Below are 23312 nucleotides of genomic sequence, written 5' to 3'. Positions count from 1 at the left end.
TGTACTATAAGCTGATGCTACAAGGCTGATGATTAAATTCTGATGCTAATTGCACTGGTTTCTGAGCTGCCATGTAGTAATTATCTGTTTTAAATACCAGCCTTATATTGTGACATTTATATTCTATGTGTACTGTGTATTTTGAGTCAGTCCCTAAGCTCAATAACAGACAGCAGCATAGAGCATGTCTAGTGACTCAGCAGAAAAGAAGATGGGGAGCTACTGGGGCATCTTTGGAGACACAGATCTTTACTGCTAAAGGGCTGCGGTACAGAAGCCAAAACATAATGTATAACATTTCTAGTCTAGTTCTTAGGTTAACCTTTAGTTTTCCTTTAAACCTCTCCTATTCCAAGAATTGTCTTATCAAGATTTTTAATTGCTGAGCCCAACAATAACATTCTTGGACAATCGGTTCTTCAGTGTAACTCTTAGTCAACTGGCCTTTAAGGAGAATAAAAGAATCTATCACTCATTAGAATGATCAGGTCACAATGCGTCATCTAGTCATATTCTATATTCCATATTGCTCACCCTCATAGGCAGATTGGAAGAGCCTTAATGCTCTTTCAGCAGCGATTTGTGTTACATCTCTCTTTACCACAAACAAATATTATTATTTAAAATGCAACAATAATGTAAATATATATATATATATATACACATACATGTATGCATTAATAAAACCTATTAATACAGTTTCCCCTTTAAAAGGCTATACTAAAAAAATAGCAAATACTGTAACAACAAACTATTATTTTTATATAAACTATATATCTTTAATCTCTAATATAGGCTGTTTGTGAAAACAGATCGTGTATCATTATTAAACACACGTCAAAAATACGTCCGATAGAAAAGCAAGCGGTAAAGCCAATTTTGATATGTCTACAAGTATACATTGTTGGAATACTGCTTTAAGAACTGAACCCGAGATGCGCAGTAACAAACATGTTTCTACAAAATGGCATTTCACTCTACTTTTCCATTAGAATTGAGTAATATGCAGTAAAGCAGATCAGTATGTTGGAGCAGTGATAGCCAAAGTTACTGTAGGTCTGCAGACAAATTAAAATGCATAGCGTTCCACACAATCGTGTGCCAGATTAATGACTCATAGTTCAGCTTCTGGAATCATTTCTCAAACTTACAAAAAGTACATGTTTCACTTTTAGACACAGACCACACACTATGTCCTTGCTCTGTTCTGGTAAAGTAATGAAGAACTTTTGTTTGTAAAAATGAAAGGACATTTTTATCTAAACACAAGATTAACACAATAACAGCTTTCATTCTGTTGGCCATGAATATGCGCTGAGTGTCCGGTCCTAATGCATATTCTTTCTTCTCATGTGAACCTAGCTCATGTTTCCCTCTCTAAGTGTCAGATTGGAACTCTTTACTTTGGCACAAGTACTGTTATGTAGTGCTCTGTTTTTCTATTCATTTAACCTTGTTTCTGTTTGGCTGTTGTTATGTATTTATGGCACATAATGCATAGAAACGGCTTTGCACTTACACAACATTAAACAGAGACACTTTGCACGGGCACACATATTTGCACCTAGGGGCTGATTTAACAAATATAAACCCGGAGAATTGTGATGACTTCCCAACATCTGATATTTTATTAAGTTATTGAAGGGGACTGGTAAATGGTGTCATCATTAATTGTGCATTCCCCTAAGGTTTGGCCACCACAGGAGCCCTTAGTCTATAGAAGAAGTAGCACTGACCATTCCTGGGTTTAAAGCATGACCCCTAGCTTTCCCGAGTTTGGCAAATAGATGGCATAGTCCTAAAGTATATAAAGGGAAGCCATTCATCTGTAGAGGCTTTTTGCCAGAAGCTTTTGTCCGAGACTCTCCTAACTTGAAGGGAGTCAATTGTGGAACATATCATTAATACAAGACTAGTAAAATGCAGCTAGATTCTGTATTAGAAGGAATTAGATTCTTATGGGCATTGTGGCCTAGTTAGAGAACTAGTGACCGGTTATACGTAGGTATAGATAGATTCTCACCTGGATGTGGATTCTCCACATAAGAGGTAGAACCAGAGTCCCCTGAGGAAGCAAAAGAAGCTTTGGGTAGATTGTGTGATACCCCTCTCACAAGCTCTATTGAAGGGATGGCTCTGCTAATGGTTTTTATTGTGAGTATGCATGGACTACTTAATGACTGTTCTCTGTATCATTGCTATATTCTCCTTTGTGGACCTGTTCTAATAAATCAGTTCTGGTTAGTGTTCCAAGAACCACTGGCACCCAATCTTTGGGAATGTTACTGATTACAATTATATTGCACCCTGCTTCCACACCATTGCAAGGGCTCATCCCTGAGGATAATAGTTCTCATCTCGTACAAATATAGGGGCTTATTCTTTTTTTTAAAAATTGCCCAGTGTGTTATAAAATATTGAGAGAGAATAAAATTATGTGTATGCAGATTCCCCTGTGAACCCACTGACTTGGATGGATTCTGTTCTCTAGCTAGCCTTGGCCACTCGTACCCTGGCCTTGAGGGCAAAGCCACCTGCTTGGCTGACTTTGTTTTTATGTGCTGTGGAGAGATATCTCTATGCTCTCCCACTAGTAAATCCCTTTTTACAAGTCTATAAAAATACTTTAAAGGGGAACTAAAGTCTAAAATAGAATTATGATAGAAATGCTGTATTTTGTATACTAAACATAAATATGAACTTACTGCACCAGAAGCCTAATAAAACAAATGATTTATGTTTTCAAAGTTGGCCACAGGGGGTCATCATCTTATACATCTTTGCAAGACCAAGAATACGCACATGCTCAGTGTGGTCTGGGCTTCTGTTGGGAGGTCAAGCTTAGGGATCATCATAAATTATCAAAACAGCACAAGTCAAATAATATCTGCCATAGAAGCCGATACAGCAAGACTGATTAATAATGAGAATATACAGACTGCACTGGGTTCTGCGGATACCAATCTCTACACAGTCGCTAGCTGCTCTACAGGGAAACAAACAAAGCTGTTTTAAAGTATGATTGTTTCCCTGCACAACAGTTAGGGACAGTCTTAACTATCTGCAGCTGTCAGAGCAAGTAAAACGGGGGAATTTCACTGCATTCAGTCAGGTTTCTTATAAAAAATGTACACATTTTTTAATCAAAGTATATTGTCGATAGATTTCTTTTTCATTAAAGAAAGGGAGATTTTATTTTTTTGCCTTTACATCCCCTTTAAACTCTTTGTTGGAGTTCCTGACTCTTTGTTGGAGGTCCTGACTCTTTTTGAGTTCAGAATCCATGGAACTTTTGTCAAATAAACTTTGTCTTTCACCTCAAGTGGTCTCCTGTAACTGAATTTTCCTGACAATATGTTGCAATGCTGTTTAAACCTTGATTTAGATAAAGGTTGTCCAACTGGCCCACCGGCTACCAAATCATTTTATGCCCTGACCTACAAACAGGGATAATTGTCCCAAAACATGTTAAACATTGTACAACACTGCTTTAGTTAGTTGCTGTGTTAGACATATAATACACATCTTCCCTTGCTGCTTGTCTCTAAGTTTTCCTAGATGAAAATCTACATTAATTGGGTTTTTATTGGGTGTTTATACTAATGTACTTAAAACATACTTTCCAAATGTTCATGTCACTGTATTTACCTCTAGTTTGATTGTTACTGCCCTTATGACCCTTCTTTTTAATTTTCAGAAACCACCTGTGTCAGCCATTGCCCCCCAGGGACTTACAACACAACTGAAGAAGCAGATGGCATGAAACTTGGCTTCTGTTCTCAATGCCACCAAGTATGCACAACGTGCCATGGAGGCTCTGCTAAGGATTGTGATGTGTGTGCTTCTGGATACTACAAACTTCTTCACCTGTGCATCCTTCATTGTCCTCCAGGGTAATGTTACTTGCTGGTTGCTTCATGTATATATTATTTACATGAACCAATTCACTGACGACAATTCAATTTGTACATCTATTTGGATTTTTCCAATTTTTCAGTTTTGCTTAACATGATATCAGTGCACATCAGCTGAAATTAGTTGTTTGAAGAGAATATTGACGTTTTTATGTTAAAACGAGAGACTATAATGTGTTTTCCTACACTTTGTTCTCAAGAAAATACATATTCTGCAATTAATTATAAAGTGATATGGTGATCCCATAAGTTAATGGTGCAATTTCAGACTATATATGTGGGACTGGAGCTGTTAATTGCTCTTACTGCTAATGTCAGTGGGGAGAAACCAGACATGACTCAAAGGCGTAGAAGTCTTTAATAAATCACAGAATTTTGCTACTTTGGAGTGCTCTCCTCTTACTATATTAATTGACTAATTGAAGCTGGGATAGCGGTAACCAAAAAGAGGATTTGATGCATTCATAGTGAATAGGCAGTGCGGAGAACTTTTTTGCTTAATCCACATGACTCAAAGGTTGACCATAATTAATTATTAAAACAGCCAAGGCTTATTTGCTAATGCCTAGTACAAGTGCTCTGCTATAGATGTACAGCTCGTTGCATAGTACTTGTAAAGATAATCATGTCCCTAGCAAGTGCATTTTCTCCAAAGAAAACAACCCCAGCCATAATAATCTTTCCTACTAGTCTTTTCCTAATAATTCTTTAATTGGTTTCATCAGTTTAGTCTCGTCAGTCTCTCCAGTGCATTTATATCACTGCCTAGAATTACACATCTTGTTATACACAAAAATCCCCAAATCCTTCCCAGTTAAAGGATCAGTGACATCAAAAAATGAAATTGTTTTAAAGTAATAAAAATATAATGCAGTGTTGCCCTGCACTAGTAAAACTGCTGTGTTTGCTTCAGAAACACTACTATTGTTTATATAAATAAGCTGCTGTGTAGCAATGGGGGCAGCCATTCACAGGAGAAAAGGCTCAGGTTACAAAGCAGATAAGCTCTATAGAACAAAATGGTTTTATCTGTTATCCACTATATATCCTGTGCCATGTAGCCTTTTTTCAATTTCCGCCATTGCTACTTTTTTATATGAACTATAGTAGTGTTTTTGAAGCAAACAAATCAGTTTTACCAGTGCACGGTATGACTACGTGATATTTTCATTACTTTAAACCACTTTAATTTTTTGCTATTACTGTTCCTTTAATGAGACCCCCAACACACAACCATTTAGTGGATAACCAGCTTATTGTCTTATCACAATACATTTTCTTAAATTTTCACTAACTCGTTTATCTTGGTTTCAGGTATTATAAAGGAAATAACCGATGTGAAAAGTGTGACCCCCATTGTCAGCTCTGTGGTGGACCTGGTTTAAATGGCTGTCTAGCTTGTCCTTCCAATACTCTGCAAGTGGAAGGTACCACCCACTGTGTAGAGCAATGCCCTGAAAGGTTTTACATGTACAAGGACAAGTGCAGGAAATGTCACCCTAGCTGTAGAACATGCAATGGTAAGACATTTAAATATCCATAGGGCAGACTTAAAGGAACAGTAACATCTAAAAATGAAAGTGTTTAAAGGAATGGCAATGTAATATAGTGATGGCCTGCACTGGTAAAACAAATGTGTTTGCTTCAGAAACACTTCTATAGTTTATAAGGTTAAGTCTGCTATATAGGTTTAGTCTATAGGATCTTTACTAGTGCATTCATTGTGCAGCTTGTCCACATCATGAGCATGCACCCGATGGGAAGCCTACTTAAATTTATATACTATATATGGAATGTCATTACAGATTCGTCAGTACAAGGTTGTCTGACTTGCGACAGAGGAAGCGATTTCAAATCAGGAATCTGCTACCCCCGGTGTGAGGAGCAACGTTACCTTGACCATGATGTAAGAAACATTTCTCAATCTTATAGCTCTTGGCTGACATGAAGTTTTGGTGGGTCACTAACAAGCCATGTTTCAGGCAAAGGTTTGCTAGCTTAATAATATGTTAGAATAATTCAGAATCAAATATTTGAAGGAAGAGTTCTATAACATACGTTCCCAAACCTTGCAGAGCACTGTAACAAACTCATCTGTGAGTATTGTAGATGAGATGTTTATTCTGCAACCTCAACTGCTGAAGGGGCCGTCCTCATATTAAGGTGTTCCCTGAACAGTGCAAAGGTCAAGTAACAAAATCTCCCTGGAAAGATTGGTAACTATATGAGGGTTGGGTTTTGAACTATATGTTCAATTATACATTTTATATAACTGGGGTAATGTAATAAAAAGTGCAAAGTTTGTCCAGGTCTAGTAACCTGTAGCAACCAATGCTTTCTATACCTGACCATTAAATGCTACCTCCTGATGGTTTGTTTTGGTTTACTAGACCCTTTTAATATGCAAATAAAAAGTAACTGTTCTTTATAATGTATCTTTTGGTAAAAAAATAATTAAAAAAAACGGAATCCTGGCATTGCAGAAAATAATACTTCTTTCACTGATAATCCTCATACTGTAGGGAATGGGGAACGGCAATTATTGCACAAAACTTTTGGTCTATATATATATATATATATATATATCATGGTATAAAGGGCACATAAATAAAAGTGTGGTGTGAATGGAGTTACGTGTGAACTGTGAAGTCAGATACCAGGAAAATATTTTACAAGCATTCAACTTCCATACCAGCACTTTGCCACTAGAGGGAGAAATACTTTAACTAATAAAGTAACATGTATTATTGCTTTTTTGCCATTGTTGCCAGCCAACTAAGATATTAGTGTTTTTTTCATGTAATAAATTCTTTAGAGAACTAGAATCAAGTCCTAAATTCTTTAGTAATCTACAATCAAGCATAAAAATGGTGACTCATGTTAAACAAGCAATAACATTAACAACATGTTTTTTATTTGGATTGGCAACTTTAGATATTTAGAATTGGTAATTACTTAGCGCTGGACTCCAGGCTATGAGAATATACCTGAACAGAATTCCTGCTGCTTCTGCAGCAAAACCACAGCCAGCGGCATGAGTTTGGTACAATCAGCATAGAAAGACAACAAAGGAAGGTTGCGAATAACAAGGATCCTCTCATCCTGAGACACCAGCAAAAATAGCAGGTTAAGTAAAAAGTTAATTAGAAATAAGGTAGCAGTTTGGGAGCAGAACAGGATAGCAAGGAGGAGTACAGAAAGAATGCAGAAGGGCATAAAAGAAACCAGAACATAAATAATAAGAGTATTTGAAATGGATATAAGGAAGGACAGGGCCAAGTAAGCAGAATAGAAGAGGGAAGGATATAAAGCACAAAATATAGATAAGGAGAAGGGGCTGTGCAAACAATTAAAAGGAATGAAGTGGTTAACACAAGAAAGACAAGGAAGAGACAGGATAATGGCATGAAATCATGAAATTGCAGTTAGATATATTGAAAGGAAAGAGTAAGAAATACGGAAAACATGTTAAATAGGATGGAAACCAACAAAAAGGAGAAAAAGAGAGAAAATGTAGAGGGGTAGGAAAAAGCAGGAGAAGAACTAAGTAGCAGCCAATGGATACTTTCGCTGAGCAGGTGGCAAACTTACATGCATACAACTCACTTCCTAAAATGCATAGCAGCTAGGGCTGGGCTTACTAAATTGCACACAGTCCAATATGTTGTTGACACACCTGTGGTTAATGTAATACACTGAACCTAATTTCTAAAATATGTGGCTGGCCTCCATCTTTAACGTTCTAATTTTTCCAGCAATAATAGACAATCCATAAGCAACAGCTGGATAGTGATGCACATTATAATGTTGAATAGGTGACTAATGGATCATTGTATAGCTCTCATTCTGTTTTAATTGTCAATTAGTGACATTACCAGTGGACTAAACAGTTAATTATGCATTCATGCAAGACATTCAGATCCCTGAGTGTAAATACAATGAATAATGACTTAGTAGTGACGATCAGGGTGGAAACATCAGCGTAATACTGTGAGCTGAAAATAATGTACATACACTCTGTGATTAGGAAACACTTCACAAATATAAAGAGACTCATTTTACTCTCCATTACAGAATGGGACATCTAAATACTGTACTCCATGTGCTACTTGTGTAAGCACTGTTTTATGGCACAAGAGAGAGTTTATTATAACATAGGGGTCACTATGAGATTCTGTATGTATGGCATATTTGTGTGGTAACCCTCATTCTCTGTAATAATACAGCATTATCTTGAACTTGATCGCAACTAAGATATATATATAATGCTTATTGGAGACAAAACACACCTATTGGGTTTAATACATGTTTCATTTTTTTTAGTAGACTTATGGGGCAAATTCACTAAGATTCGTAGTTGCGCCAGCGTCCGCTTCGCTGCACTTCGCAAGGCGAATTTTCGCCAGCACACGCAAATTCACTAAAATCAGAAGTTGCGCTCAGGGGAAACGAAAGGTTGTGAAAGTTGCACTAGAGTTAATTCGCCAGGCAAAGCGAAGTTACGCTAGCGATGCTTAATTTGCATACAGCACCAAATTGAATTTACAATGGAAGTATATGTAGCAGAACTACACAAGCCTGGGAAACCTTCAAAACATCAAATAAAATTTTTATTTTGCCCTATACATGTGCCCACTGTATAGTTAAGGTGCCATGAGTTAAGAAATGTAGGGGGGAAGGAGGGGAGCCCCAAAAAAAATCTTTTTCAGCCTATCACCCATAAAAAAAGAAAAAACTTTTTTTGAAGCAATCCCTATCTACTGTATTGCACTCCGCCTGGTCTGAAGGAAGTCTAGCATAAAAGGTAGCTTTCAGAAAAATGCGCGCGTCTGTGAATTTGCGTAGTTACGTCCATTGCACAAATTCGCCAGGTGTAAGGGTGCGAAGTAACACTAACGAATTTACGCCAGTGTCCGTTAGTGAATCTGCGAATTAATGAAAATTAACGCTAGCGTTAGGCGCTTCGTCCTTTAGTGAATTTGCCCCATGGTATGCAGTCCTGGGTTTGTGGCAAGGCCACAAAAGCCCAGACCTAGAGCAGCAGAACTTCAGGAAGGACATGCTGCCTGGCTGCATTCAAGTTAGTTAGGAGCATTGGAGACACGCACAGTCAGAGCAGCCATCAGGGGGGGGACAGGGGGGAGAGTTGTAGGGGGCCCCGAGGGTAAGGGGGCCCCCGGCCACGCCACAATTACTTGATTAGCCGGGCCCCCCCATCTTTCTGAGAGCTGCTGACTTCGGGAAGGCATGGACGTTTAAGGGGCCCTGGCCACCAATTTTCTTATAATGTGTGGGGGGGGCAGCCCAGGGGGCCCAGGAATTTTTTTCATAAGGGGCCCTGCGATTTCTGATGGCGGTCCTGCGCACAGTAGTCTCCTATGCTGTACGGATGTGTGCAGAAAGACCACATATCCGGAAAACCCAAGGTCCCAAGCATTCTGGATAACAAGTCCTATATCTGAACTAGGATGTCTATTGTAGATGATAATAAAACTAGTAGCAGCTCTGCAACTACAAGTTGTCAGTAGCACCTGCACAGAAACAAGAGGAGACAAAATAATAGAAGAAATTGCATTCACCTCTTAGTTTTTACAGTACACAGTAAATAATGAGGATGTTTGGGTCTGTTGGTTTTACTGCATAGAAACCACTTTATCTCGTTTTGTAATCTTTCCCAACTGATATTGTGAAATCCAATGTAATGATACCTGGTAGTCTAGTGGGGCAGCAGGGACAAGCAGTGCTCTCTTTGTGGGGTCGCCCACGTTCTTCCGTTTACTCGTGCTATGGTGCACATCCTTTTAGAGTGAAATTCAAATATTTAAAGGCGCTTTTTCAGTGCCCAGCTGGGTGTGCTTTATTGCCTGTTCTTGACCTGTGCCTGTCCCTGACCTCTGCTGAATTGCTGCCTGTACTGAACTTTATCAGTTACTATCATCAGTTTATCAGTTACTCTCTCACTTTAAGACCCGGCAGTATCCGAGTAGCGAAGGGCTCCTCCCAATGTGAAAGGTGGCTGTTAAATGCAGAAGCTTGAGCCGCGACTGGATTTGGGTTTGTGATACAAAACGTGATAGCCGAGCAGTCAACAAAATTTGCAACCTGCCACCTTTTCTGTTTTAGACACATATGAGGCTAGGAAGAAGAATCTAGGAATATAAGATCAGGGGGGAACACTCAATAGCAACTGCAAAATTACCTTTGTTTCTCACAATATGTTTTGGGCCCAAAAGTGCCTTTTTTAAAATTTGGGCCAAAAATATGATATGAAACAGGTATGTGTTGATCAGCAGGAAAACTGTCAGATTAGCTGGTGATCTTACATCAGGGGTCCCCAACCTTTTTTACCTGTGAGCCACATTCAATTGTAAAACAGAAGCATGATGCAAAATAAGGAATGTGTATTTGATAGCCCCCATTTGCAATGGTCACTTTTTTTTTTTTTTTGCTTTTGAGAGGTTTCCATTTATGTTTTGGCATTTTTTCTTTTTGCTGTGCCAAATCTCAAACTGGTATTTGAATTCACAAAAGTGCTCCTTCCAAATAAAGCTATTCGTGTACATTAGAACATTTAAAGGGGAAGTGTATGGAAAACAAACTGTACAGCTATGCTTTTTTTGAGTTCATGTCCCATATGAGGACCAGCGTTTGGCTTAGCTGAGGTTATGGATATTTGACAGTATTCAGATACAAATTCAGTAATACCTAGGGCAACAAATCTATGTTCAACCCAAATATCATCCTAACTGACCTTCTATTTTTGAAAAAAAGTTATCCTTTTATGTTTGCTTGGGGAAAACACTCGCTGAGACTCATTTGATCAAAATAACAGTATTCCTGCAGCGGTTTATAATAAGTTTCCATATATATATATATATATATATATATATATATATATATATATATATATATATATATATATATATATATATATATATATATATATATATATATATATATATATATATATATATATAGTACTCATTTCAAAGGAGATTTATTTATTCAATGGTGTGACACGGTCAGACACCAGTACTGACCGTGTCACACCATTGATTATATTGTGAACCACCTGTTATTAATTTTGACCTGAAAACCAACAGTAAGAAGAATTCCATTTTACCCAATAGGCAGTGGCAAGGGCACCATATTGCCCCTGGCAGAAATTTGCTGATAGAGAAAACACCTTGTCCTACATTAGCCTCAGGATTAAAGCCAGTATGAGTATTTTACCAAAAAAAAGTGCAACATTTTTTTCCCAAATTGCTCATGTCCCACGTGATAAACCAAAATATTTTACCTTTACATGAAAGGCTCATTAACATATATTGCATGGTTGCATGGACATGCCTGTGGCTTATTTAATAAATAAGAAAAAGAAAAAAGATAAGGCTTAACTGAAATACACACAGTGACCTATCAGTGAGTCAGCGCATCTTTTCGTTGACTAAGGTTTGTTTAATGTATGTCACACCCTGTATAAATAGTGTTGAAACCTCTCCCTAGCCACCACTGTTACATTTTCCATACCTACAACAGCCATTCAGCCAACTCTTTCAATATGAAATGTGTCATAGGCTTAAGGACACAATACAGTGTGGTTTATTAAGTGGTGTGCAGATTTGTGGTATTTAGGGGCAGCACAGGATGTCCACATGGCAAAGAATGCATTTGTGCTGATGATATCAATGTAAACACACAATATTTTCTCTGCTGCCAGTAAGTGTCTAATACAACTGCCTGTCACTGGACACACAGAGCGGATTTTGGCCTGCAAATTCACATTTGCAGGGTTTGCATTAATGTTAATAGAAATCTACGCTAGGGGTACTGGGCGGCATCAGATGTTTCTCTGCTGGCAGAAGCTTGCTGCAGGAAAAAACTCCTCATATGACATTAGCCTTATGGTCTATTAATACAAGGGGAGTTAATGTAAGAAAATGTCACTGCTGCTCTGTGTAACTGGCTGACCTGACCTATAGGCCATACAGGTGTATTTATTAAGCAAGAGAACATATAAGTCAGGGATCTAATTTTCAAGTATTTTTATTCAGCAATTAGCATTATGGGGCCCATTTACTTAGCTCGAGTGAAGGAAAAAATATTTCGAATGGTCGAATATGGCTACTTCGACCATCGAATTGACTACTTCGACCTTCGACTACTAAAAATCGTTCGACTATTCGACCATTCGATAGTCAAAGTACTGTCTCTTTAAAAAACTCTTCGACCCCCTAGTTCGCCACCTAAAACCTACCGAGGCCAATGTTAGCCTATGGGGAAGGTCCCCATTGGCTTCCTAACAATTTTCTGATCGAAGGGATATCCTTCGATCGATGGATTAAAATTCTTCGAATCATTCGATTCGAAGGATTTAATCATTCGATCGAACGATTATTCCTTCGATTGTAGGAATAGCGGTAAATCCTTCGACTTTGATATTCAAAGTCAAAGGATTTCAATTCGGCAGTCGAATGTCGAGGGTTAATTAACCCTCGATATTCGACCCTAGGTAAATCTGCCCCTAAATGTTAGTGCCATTTTAAGGCATAAATACAATAACAAGACCAGCAATTAGAAGGATTTATCTAGAGCTAGCCTATGTGTAGCCAAGCCACAGATCAGTAGTTTACTACAATCATTAATCTTATTGTTCCTCTAGGTAACACATTCATTGGGGTTGATTTCTCCATAAGAGTCCAAAGTTCATTATTGGGAGAAATGTTGGGCTATGGGATTCTCTTCATTAGATTATACATGTCTTGTTTTAAGTGTGAGCAGGCTCATAACTATAGAAGCAGCGGGAATTGAAGTTTTGAAATAGTTATAACCAACTCCACACACGCTGGGTTCTACCAAATAAGAGATTTTTTTTTTTTAATAATTAAAAGTCTGTTTGATTGTTTTTCAGGGGGTTTGTCAGCTTTGTGATCCGTCGTGCAGACACTGCTCTGGGCCTGGGGCCAATCACTGCATATCTTGCAAAACCAACACTGCTTGGGCCCCAACGGAAATGAAATGCATTAAGTGCTGTGATTCTGAAATGAACCAAGACGACTGCTGTTTTTGTGATGTAAACTCAGGTACATTGTTTATTTGTTAAACTGTTATATGTTCATAGCAGATTGTAAGCCTGTTTAATTATATTTAGAACAAATCATGACCCTCTCTTTATGCTTTTCCATAAACATGGGAGAAAGGCCAAAGCAGTTTAGATGGATTTACTAGGGGTCAAAGTCTAGCAGCTAAAGCTTCTCTTGAAACAACTTACAATCCTACAAAAAAGATGGGTATTTATGATGCTAGTAAGGTTAGCAATGTGTATAACTAAACACTAGGGGGCACATTTACTTAGTTCGAGTGAAGGAATAGAATAAAAAAAACTTTGAATTTCGAATGTTCTTTTTGGCTACTTCAACCATCGATTTGGCTACTTTGACCTCGACTACGACTTCGAATCGAACGATTCGAACTAAAAATCGTTCGAATATTCGACCATTCGATAGTCGAAGTACTGTCTCTTTAAGAAAAACTTCGACCCCCTACTTTGCCACCTAAAACCTACCAAGGTGCAATGTCAGCCTATGGGGAAGGTCCCCATAGGCTTCCTAACAATTTGTAGGTCGAAGAAAAATCATTCGATCGATGGATTAAAATCCTTCGAATCTAACGATTTTTCGTTCGATCTAACTATTTGCGGTAAATCCTTCGACTTCGATATTCAAAGTCGAAGGATTTACATTCGGCAGTCGAATATCGAGGGTTAATTAACCCTCGATATTCGACCATATGTAAATCTGCCCCTAGATTCAAACTGCCTTCACAAGCTGTAGGTAAGAGGAGTGTAAGATTACGGTAATATGGTAACATTAATACTTTGCATTAGCATCACCCAAACTATGCCCCTTCAGAGGCTGTTGGGAGTATTAGTTGAGCAACACTAAATGCCTGCCACTAAATGTCAATTTCCACAAGAGATTGCTGTATTCCTCAAAAACCACAAGGTTTTGAGGGGGGAATAAAACAGATAATATATATACAGTATAGTGCAGTATTTCAAAATAAATTATGATATTTTAGTGAACTTGCTATGTTTGAATATAACCGCATGTGAATAAAAAATCATGCACCACCATCAGGAGTTAATATTTAACCACTGTAAAAGTTTGTAACTTAAGTGGTGCTAGAGGTATTTCGGTTATAGTCCTTATTTATATATCCAAGTTTTGACACCCGTGATGTTTAGAGTTATAGTTGCACGGAAGCCCACACTCCAATCCTAGTGTGTCTGGCAGGTGTTTATACTTACAAAAAGTAAGTTGATACAGGTATATGTAATTTGAGCGTCTCAGTCCGCTTTCATTCTTCTTAAAACTTTAGTGGGTAAAAAGAAAGTAACGTGTGGAAGCGTTATAAAAATTTTAATAAATTATTTAAAAAAATGTGGCATTCTGGTCTATTGTTCTGAGTCCTTTGTGTAACTGAACTGTCCGATGCGTTCACCTTAGTTCAGTGTAGTTTCCTCAGGTCACCAGGCTGCTGCTTCCACACTCTCGTCCTATAGCTGACGCGTTTTGCCGAATGGCTTCATCCAAATGAGCGATACACTGGTTAAATAATAACTCCTGATGGTGGTGCATGATTTTTTTATTTACATGCGGTTATATTCGAACATAGCAAGTTCACTAAAAATATCAATTTATTTTGAAATACTGCACTATATATATTTTATCTGTTTTATTCCCCCTCAAAACCTTGTGGTTTTTGAGGAATACAGCAATCTCTTGTGGAAATGGTCTTTTTTTGAGGGTGGAGGAGAGCCCTGCTGATTGGGGAAACACCATTCATTCTAGAGGATCAACTACTTAACTAACTGCCACTAAATGTGTTTGGTCCCAAGTCCAATCACACCAATTTACACTGGCATGTTGGTTGAATTTTTATCTGGGAATTCTTTAAATGACAAATTTTTTTCTTTAGAAGGAAATACAGTTGGAGACCAAGTCTTCTTAGCATGGTTTAATATTTTGAAAGAAACAGTGCACACAATAAAAACAATAATAATAATAGTAAAGGAAAACACGCAAAAATATAGAATTCTGTCAGACGCTGTGTAAGATGATTTTGGGTGGGGGGGACAGGGGTCGGTTTCACTAATGTCCCCCATGGCATGTTCAGACATGCATTAAATGTGTAAAATAAAAGCAGACTAGCTGAAAGTAATGCAATTTAAAAACAACTTCTAAAATGATTGATATTGATTGCACCTCCTTATAGTGCCTCTAGACGGATAGAGGTTTTTGACAAACCAAGAAAAATGGTGGTCATTCCAGAACCCCTTATGTTGATGCACCACACTCCAAATATCAGAGTGAAGGAAAAGAAAATGTGAATCGTTTATTGTATATCCAAATAATTTTTTTTTGAAACATACTAGTAGATGCCAACTTTTAAAAACAGTCTATAAATCAAAGAACATTGTCCAGCATCAAAAGTACATGGGGAAAACCAGGGAAGTGAATTTGAATCACCTGCCTATCTACAATTCATAGGATACTTACATACCATGGGGTAGATTTATCAAAGAGTGAAGTTAGAGAGCTCCACAGTCTCTTTCCATTCATTTCTATGGGATTTTTAAAGGCGTATTTATCAAATGATGAACTTTCACTATCCCCCTTTGATAAATATGCCTTTAAATGAATGGAAAGAGGCAGTTTTTCACTCTGCGGACTGTGGAGATCTCTAACTTCAATCTTTGATAAATCTAACCCATAGATTACATCAGTATCCAGCTGTCACATACATTTGTATCAGGGTAAAAAAAACCTCTGTGGTAGCTGGATAGAATTACAGCAAGGGTCTCAGTGTGAGTATACTGAATTCTTCTATTACCTATCTATAAGTAAGGGCACTTATATACCATATCTAAAATACCTCAGTGTCTTGCTGTCTCTCACAGGAATTCCTAGCAAGGCTTCTCCACAGGTATTGCCCATATATCAATCCCACCTAAATTGCTGGTGTGTTATGGTTTTGCAAATAATAATTACAGATCATGTGTCTAAAACCCATAATGAACAAGAAAGCTAAGCACATTTTGCTCACATCATGGAGCTTTGTCAAAGGCTGGCTGCGGGCGCAGAAAGAATCTCATTTTAAACACCCGCCTAGGAGAGTACTAACTAATTGCACTGACGTCACAAAGTACCCTGACCTCACATCTTCCAAGGTGATTCTAAATCTCTAAATCAGAATTACAAACTAGCGACTATAGAAATCTCATGACTTCCACAGACGGCTGTGTCACTCATTGGCTTTTACTGAACTAAATACATTGTTGCAATAAAAGATACGCTTGGATTCTCTGGTTGAAGGAAGTGAAATGTAACATGTGTCCATATGTTATTCACAATAAAGGACACAAATTTAGGGGGCCTATTTACTAACAATCGAATTTTCATTTTTAACACAAATCTCAAAAAAGGTTGTGTACTTGTATTAATTCCTATTATTCTTTTCTAGTTCTGTGCATAAGGCATCTACAGGCTGAATCAGAAGAAGAGTCCTTGAAGAACTTGAATAACAAACACACCATCTCTCATTATGCTGCTATAGCGCCGGTTCTTGTTGTTTCTCTAGGAATGGTGGCGATAATTGTATTCTGTATGAGACATGCCAAAGCAACACGGAAACTCTGCTGGGAACACAGCTACGAAAGGCTAGGAGGAAGCTTACAAGACGCCTCTTTTTATGACCATGAAGAAGAAAGAATGGGTCTCAGAAAAGCCACTGGGACAGAAGAGGACAGTTTAGATGAATGTGATGTCATTTATAGCACTAAAGATGGCACGGTGTATAAAAAGTTTAGTTTTAAACCAAGCAAAGCAGGCAAAGATATGGAAGATGGCCAAGCATGTATATAGTGTGATTCTCCATATCTCGTGAAGATGATGTTACATGGTTCTGCAATTTGGGATATCCTACTTCATATGCCACCATCAGATCATTATGCCTTGGGCACGTGACTTTATATTCTGGTGCCCAAATTTATTTAGTGCTACTAAAGATGCCTGTCTTAACTGTGCTAAAGCACTTTTAGTTCCATGGGAGAAAGAAACATTGCCTGAGCATAATGTATACAGTATAATGTATCAGTTGATGGTTACAATATACATAGTTACAGCGATGATACATAGTACATATGCCTGTGTGATTTAGAGGAAAAATATATTTGATTTCCAGGTTCTTTATAATACATAGTGCCAAAACACCTGAGAAGCCTTGCATATTATTTGTAAAGAAAGTTTCTGCATTAAGGCTTAACCTGAAGCAAACTCTTCAAATTGATTTACTAGCCATATGTACTGGTCACAAAAATCCATAATTGTTAATAATTTGGAGCATAAAAAAAATCAAGAAATCTTTAAGCTCCTGTATTGTCCCAGTGAAAATGAAAGAAAATGGAAAGCTGCCCCTTATAAATTCAATTATGCAATTTAGTACTTTAATCAAAGTGCCAAACACGGACACAAGGAAACACAGGTGAAGAAGAAATTGTGGCTTAATTTATAAGGGACAGCTTTCATTTTCACTGGGACAATACAGGAGCTTAAAGATTTCTTGATTTTTTTTTTATGCTCCAAATTATTAACAATTATGGGTTTTTGTGACTAGTACATGTGGCTAGTAAATCAATTTGAAGAGTTTGCTTCAGGTTAAGCCTTAATGCAGAAACTTTCTTTACAAATAATATGAGAGATTTATACCAGAGCACCCATGTAAATATACAGCCAGAGATCTTGGGGAAAGTTAAGAGAGTGAAATTTGTATCTCTCTAGTTTATTTTGCCTTTTCTATTGGAGAATGAGGGGACATTTACAACTGCAAGTACAGCTGTGGTTGCGCAAGTTTATTGCAATCATTGTAGTTACACCCTTGTAGTTCAACGGGTTTAATGAGTATCCAATGGGAGGAAATTAATACCTTCAGATGGCTGGAATGTGGAGCAGCTGGTGGGAAAATGTAAACGGTGGCAATCTTACTACTGCAATAGTGTGTTTAATCACGCAACATGTTTATCTGAGGTTTGAATACTATTGTTGAATGTGTCTGGTTGGGACATTCAAGGATGTACCTGCTCTTACCATGTAGGTATATACTTCTATTGCCAGGGACATTATATAGCTAGCATATCAGTTTTACCTTTGTCACTGTGCAATTGCGATAAATGCTGTGGCCATTAATGTCTTTCCTTTCAGAATATAATGGGTGCTTATAAGTCCTGTATATGCGCGTGAGCAACAATGCAAGTGTAACCTTATTTTGGTTAAAATAAGCCTTTTCTGTCTAGGGAAGGATAGAACATTGATTACATTGGACTCTTAACACCCATGAATGAAGGGGAGATGTAGTAGGACTACCAGTTTTACTCACTTGTGCTGTGGGACTAAAGTCAAATAAAGGGCACCAGAAGGTTCTTGAACAAAACAAATAGCAATTCTCTTAAAGTGACACAGGGGTTCATATACTCACAGACCCTTAGAGGCAGTGCAGAAATATGTCCGTACAGTCAAGGCAGAGACAGCCCAATTTGACATCATATGGCGATAACATAAAGTACTGGGCCTTGCCAATGTCAGGCTCAGTGGAGTATCCACCTGGTTCAAAAGATGCAGGCTAAAGAGAAAAGGACCACCCCTTGTTACACAATATATTAAAAGTGTGCCAGGAGGTGGTCATAAACCTAAGGTACAATGATACAAATGTGTAAATTAGAGAAACTAGATACACGGCATCTGCCCAATAAAAAAATAAAATAATAATGAAGTGTAGTGATTTAAAGAACTAAGGAATAAGGAAATGTAGGCATTTAAATAAGGAATAAATGTGAAGAAAAGGTTAAACTAAGTAAGCTTTATCAGAAAGGTCTATATAAATACACCAGTAAACCCTCAAAGTAATGCTGCTCTGAGTCCTCTGTCAAAAGAAACACAGCATTTCTTTCCTTCTATTGTGTACTCATGGGCTTTTGTATTAGACTCTTTTCAGCTTAAATGTCCAGTTACACCGAATTTTTTTCAATACTTATTTCCCCCCAAAATAGCTATAATAATAGGTAAGACTTACTTTCCTGTGTGTTATTTAAAATCTTCAGGTACATTTTGATTTGCAAAGTGCTCCATAGAAGAAAGGTGAGACATCAGCAGCTTGAATTCCTCTGTGCGCTGAACTGGAAGTCAGCTGCATACTGGTGGTAACCTAAATTTCTGTTTTAATTCCTTCAAACAGCAAATGTTTGTTTCAATCCCCTCAAACAGCTTTGGGGGTAATGACGTAAGCATATATTTATGCTGCAGACGCTGCAAACAAGCTTAGGTGCTTTAGGTCATCAGTGCAAAGCTGACTTCAGATTCAGCTGCTTCACCTTTCTGCTATGGGGTACTTTGAAAATCAAATTCAAGCTAATGATTTGAAAAATCAAAGGGGAAGTAACCCTTTCCTAGTATTATAGGTCAAGACAGGGTCGGACTGGGGGGCCCGGGGCCCACTGGGACTATTGTCCAGGGCCCCCTCCGACCCCCCGTCACTGCGCGCCTGCGTAACGCGCAGCTTGACGCTCCTGCTTGAAAGGCGCCGCTCAGGGCTTTGTATGAATGGCGCCTTAAGAAATCTTTTTTTTTTGGTCGAGAGAGGGGTCTGGCCCATTAAGGGTCGGGGCCCACCGGGTTTTTTCCCGGTTTCCCACCGGGCCAGTCCGACACTGGGTCAAGCAGGAGGTGATGTCACACCAAGCTAATATGGCAGCTGTATCCTAAACAAACAGAGAGACCTTCTAGAGCTGTTTACTCAGGTATGGTTAATCATTCTACAGAATAAATATAGCATTCTAGCTTGCACTATTGTGGCTAATCTATTGGCAATAAAATGCCTCCGCAGCTTTCCATCTCCTTTAAGGAAATGTAGGGATTTAAGTAACTAAGGAATAAGGAAATGGAGGGGTGTAAAGCCATTAGGGCTATTAACCCTGTGGGTCCCTACAGAAGTTAAAATCTGAATTTATGGTTTTAGGACAATGTCCATAAATGAAGGGAGTATGAGAAAATGATTCGGTGAATTCAAGAGGGAAGGATCCTAAGAGGAAAGGGGCACCGTGATACATTTACAGAGTTGAAAAAAACCAAATACAACAGCACAATGAAGAAACTGCACCAGTCTGGATTCACTTCCCAAGTAAAGCAGTGTTACACAGTGTTGTTTTGTGTATTGTCACCTACCACTGACACAGGTTGTATATTTTCAGCAACAAAATACAGCTGACATTTTGCATGCATTGCAGCAGTGATGTGGCTGTTGCAGCATAGTGTCACTCACAACACAAGGAATATCACTCTTAAGATTCAGCTAACAAAGGTCCATCTAGACAGACAGGGCATAGGCTAGTGGCCATGCAGACACTTTATTGGGGCTGTGGCCAATCCGTGATACAATATCCAGTGAAATTGAAACACACCACTGCAAAATAACACTTTACCAATAACAGCATGCCAAGAGTTGGTCGATCAGGTGCATGCAAAGCCCAGAAGTAGACTACAGGGATCTGCCCTATAGTATGTGACATATATATGCATTTTTAACACATGATTTCAAAAACAGGTTAAAAAAAGGAAAATATGTCATATAGTATATAGTACAAATATGTCATATATGTATACTTGGGGTTTGCATGCACCTGATTGGCTATCTCTTGGCATGCTTTTATTGGTAAAGTGTTTTTTGCAGTTGTTTTATCAATTTGATTGGATATTGTATCACTTGTCCTGATTGGCCACAACCCCTATAAAGTATTGGTACAGAGATGTGACCACTAGCCTATGAGTAAGTGCCCTGCTAGGCACGAAACACGTTGGGCTGTTTATGTCCTAATAAGTCAATCATTTTTAACTGATCCCCTTCTGCATTCATTTTTGATGATTCCTACACTTTTTACGTTGGTAATTACCTATAACCCGTGGACTGGGGTTTAGTGGTGAGCCATTTTGACCGTCTCTAATGGGCATTGTTTATTAATAAATTTATTTTGCATGTGCAAAGCCAACACACACCATTTCACTCTTTTTGATTTTAGTAGAAAGCAGAGCAAAGGTGTTGAGTTATGTCCAAGTCTGAGAGTTAGCAAGGGTGTCTGGCTTTGTAAAAAGTAAGTATAACAATGTGGCTCAGCATTTATTAAGGGGACTATTTATCATGCTGTGTAAAAAGTGGAGTGAAGCATTACGGTGATGTTGCCCAAAGCAACCAATCAGCAATTAGAAAACAAAAGCAAAGATCTGATTGTTTGCTATGAGCAACATCACTTTTTACACAGCATGATAAATAGGCCCCTAAATGTAAGATTAGTGGTATGTGCTATTGTCAGCATCTGAACAAGTGCATGTATGTGTGTGTCTGTCCCAGAAGGTATGTGCTATTATGTATGCTAACATAACCCAAAGGTGAGTCAGATTGAGAATCTGAGCAACTGTCAATTTGCAAATAAGGCGACAATATTTAGCCAGTTTTAACACAGCTTTGAACATATGTTTTATGTCCATTCCTATAACGGTTTTTGGACCGTGTTAGCCTGTTTTAAAAGTTATAGGGGCAAATTCACTAAGCGCCGAAGCGCCTAATTCTAGCATGAATTCGCCAGCGTTGGGCATTTTCGTTACTTCGCCGATTCACTAACGGACGCTGGCGTAACTTTGCTAGTGTCATTCGCACCCTTACGCCTGGCGAATCTGCGCAACGGACGTAACTACGCAAATTCACTAACGCCCGCATTGTTCTGAACGCTACCTTTTACGCCAGACTTCCTTCGCCACCTCAGACCAGGCGAAGCGCAATAGAGTAGATAGGGATTGCTTCAAAAAAAGTTACAATTTTTTTTAAGTCCCTAAAAACGTTGGCGTTTTTTCTTTATTATGGGTGATAGGCTGAAAAAGATCGAAAAAATTTTTGGGGCTCCTCTCCTTCCCCCCTACATTTCTTAACTCATGGCAACTTAACTATACAGTGGGCACATGTGTAGGGCAAAATAAAAATGTTATTTGCTGTTTTGAAGGTTTCCCAGGCTTGTGTAGTTCTGCTACATATTCCTCCATTGTAACTTGAATTTGGCGCCGTATGCAAATTAACCATCGCTAGCGTAACTTCGCTTTGCTTGGCGGATTAATGCTAGCGCAACTTCGCAACCTTACGCTACCCCTGAGCGCAACTTCGGATTTTAGTGAATTTGCGGAGTGCTGGCGAAAATATGCCTGGCGAAGTGCGGCGAATCGCGGCGAAGCGCAACTACGAATCTTAGTGAATGTCCCACATAGGGTAGAACTTTTAATATGAAGCATTACAAAAGGGGTGCTATATAAATACATATTAATAATAATAATAATAATAATAATAATAAGGAGACGCAGTCATCACTCCAGGAAGTCCGTGGAACGGGAGTGCTCTGTATGTGACAACCCGGCAATGCATAACAAGAAAGTATGCTTGGAATGCTGGGAGGCTATGTCCGGCAAAAGAGCGATAGAACAGTGGAGTTCAATAAAGGACTGGTTTAAAGAATCAATGTCTAAGTCTTTGAATGTATGTCACTGAAAGTAGGACCCACTCAGTCGGGTGCAAGTGATCCTAAGACACCCGCAGAGGAGTGTAGCCGTCAGAAAGTTGCAGCCAGTCGGCTAGTTCAGATGATGATGATGACCTGATTGTTCTTGATGAAGACTCTGCATTCGACAACGACGTAGTTGAACCACTGATTAGAGCAGTGAGGAATGTTTTGGAACTGGAGGATGCAGAACAGGAGAAAAAACAGGATAAGATGTTTAAAGCTTCAGGGAAAAGGGCATTAGCTTTTCCAGTACATGAAGTTTGAAAGATATCATTAAGGATGAATGGGCAGTTCCGAAAAATAAATATTCGGTGCTGAGGCATTTTAAAAAAATGTACCCGTATGCTGAGGGGGATGTGAGCCGTTGGACAAGCCCTCCTAAAGTGGATGCTGCCATCACACGGGTAGATCGTAAGACCACACTGCCTGTGGATGAGGGAGTTTCACTCAAAGACCCAGTTGAAAGAAGGCAAGATACAGTATTAAAGAAAACTTATTCGGTTTCGGGGTTGCTCTGTAAACCGATTGTGGCAGTGACATGTGTTGCAAAGGCATCCAAGATCTGGCTGCAAGAGATGGAGACAGAACTACAAAGTGGAATGGATAAGAGTAACGTAGTTCATTTGGTCGACGATTTTAAAGTGGCCATTGATTTTATCACAGAGGCATCTTTGATGTCCTGAAATTTGCAGCCAGAAATATGGGATATGCAGTGGCAGCCAGAAGAATGCTGTGGCTGAAGCATA

General features: G+C 38.6%; 1 protein-coding gene across 2 annotated transcripts in view; it reads left to right on the top strand.

The window, feature by feature from the left end:
• LOC108711345 (proprotein convertase subtilisin/kexin type 5) overlaps positions 1-18160 on the top strand; it is a 55410-nt gene extending 37250 nt beyond the window's left edge. For both annotated transcript variants that reach the window (XM_018252992.2, XM_018252991.2), the window contains 5 exons: positions 3698-3893; positions 5229-5434; positions 5720-5820; positions 12826-12997; positions 16440-18160. In XM_018252992.2, coding sequence (XP_018108481.1) covers positions 3698-3893; positions 5229-5434; positions 5720-5820; positions 12826-12997; positions 16440-16840 — 1076 coding nt within the window. In that variant the 3' untranslated portion in view covers positions 16841-18160. The remainder of the gene's footprint in view (positions 1-3697; positions 3894-5228; positions 5435-5719; positions 5821-12825; positions 12998-16439) is intronic.
• The last annotated feature ends 5152 nt before the right edge of the window (positions 18161-23312 follow it).

This window comes from Xenopus laevis, chromosome 3L, assembly GCF_017654675.1.
Source record: "Xenopus laevis strain J_2021 chromosome 3L, Xenopus_laevis_v10.1, whole genome shotgun sequence".
NCBI classification, from domain to species: Eukaryota; Metazoa; Chordata; class Amphibia; order Anura; family Pipidae; genus Xenopus; species Xenopus laevis.
Note: the sequence above shows the minus strand (reverse complement) of the source record. Positions and strands in the feature narration are given on the sequence as shown.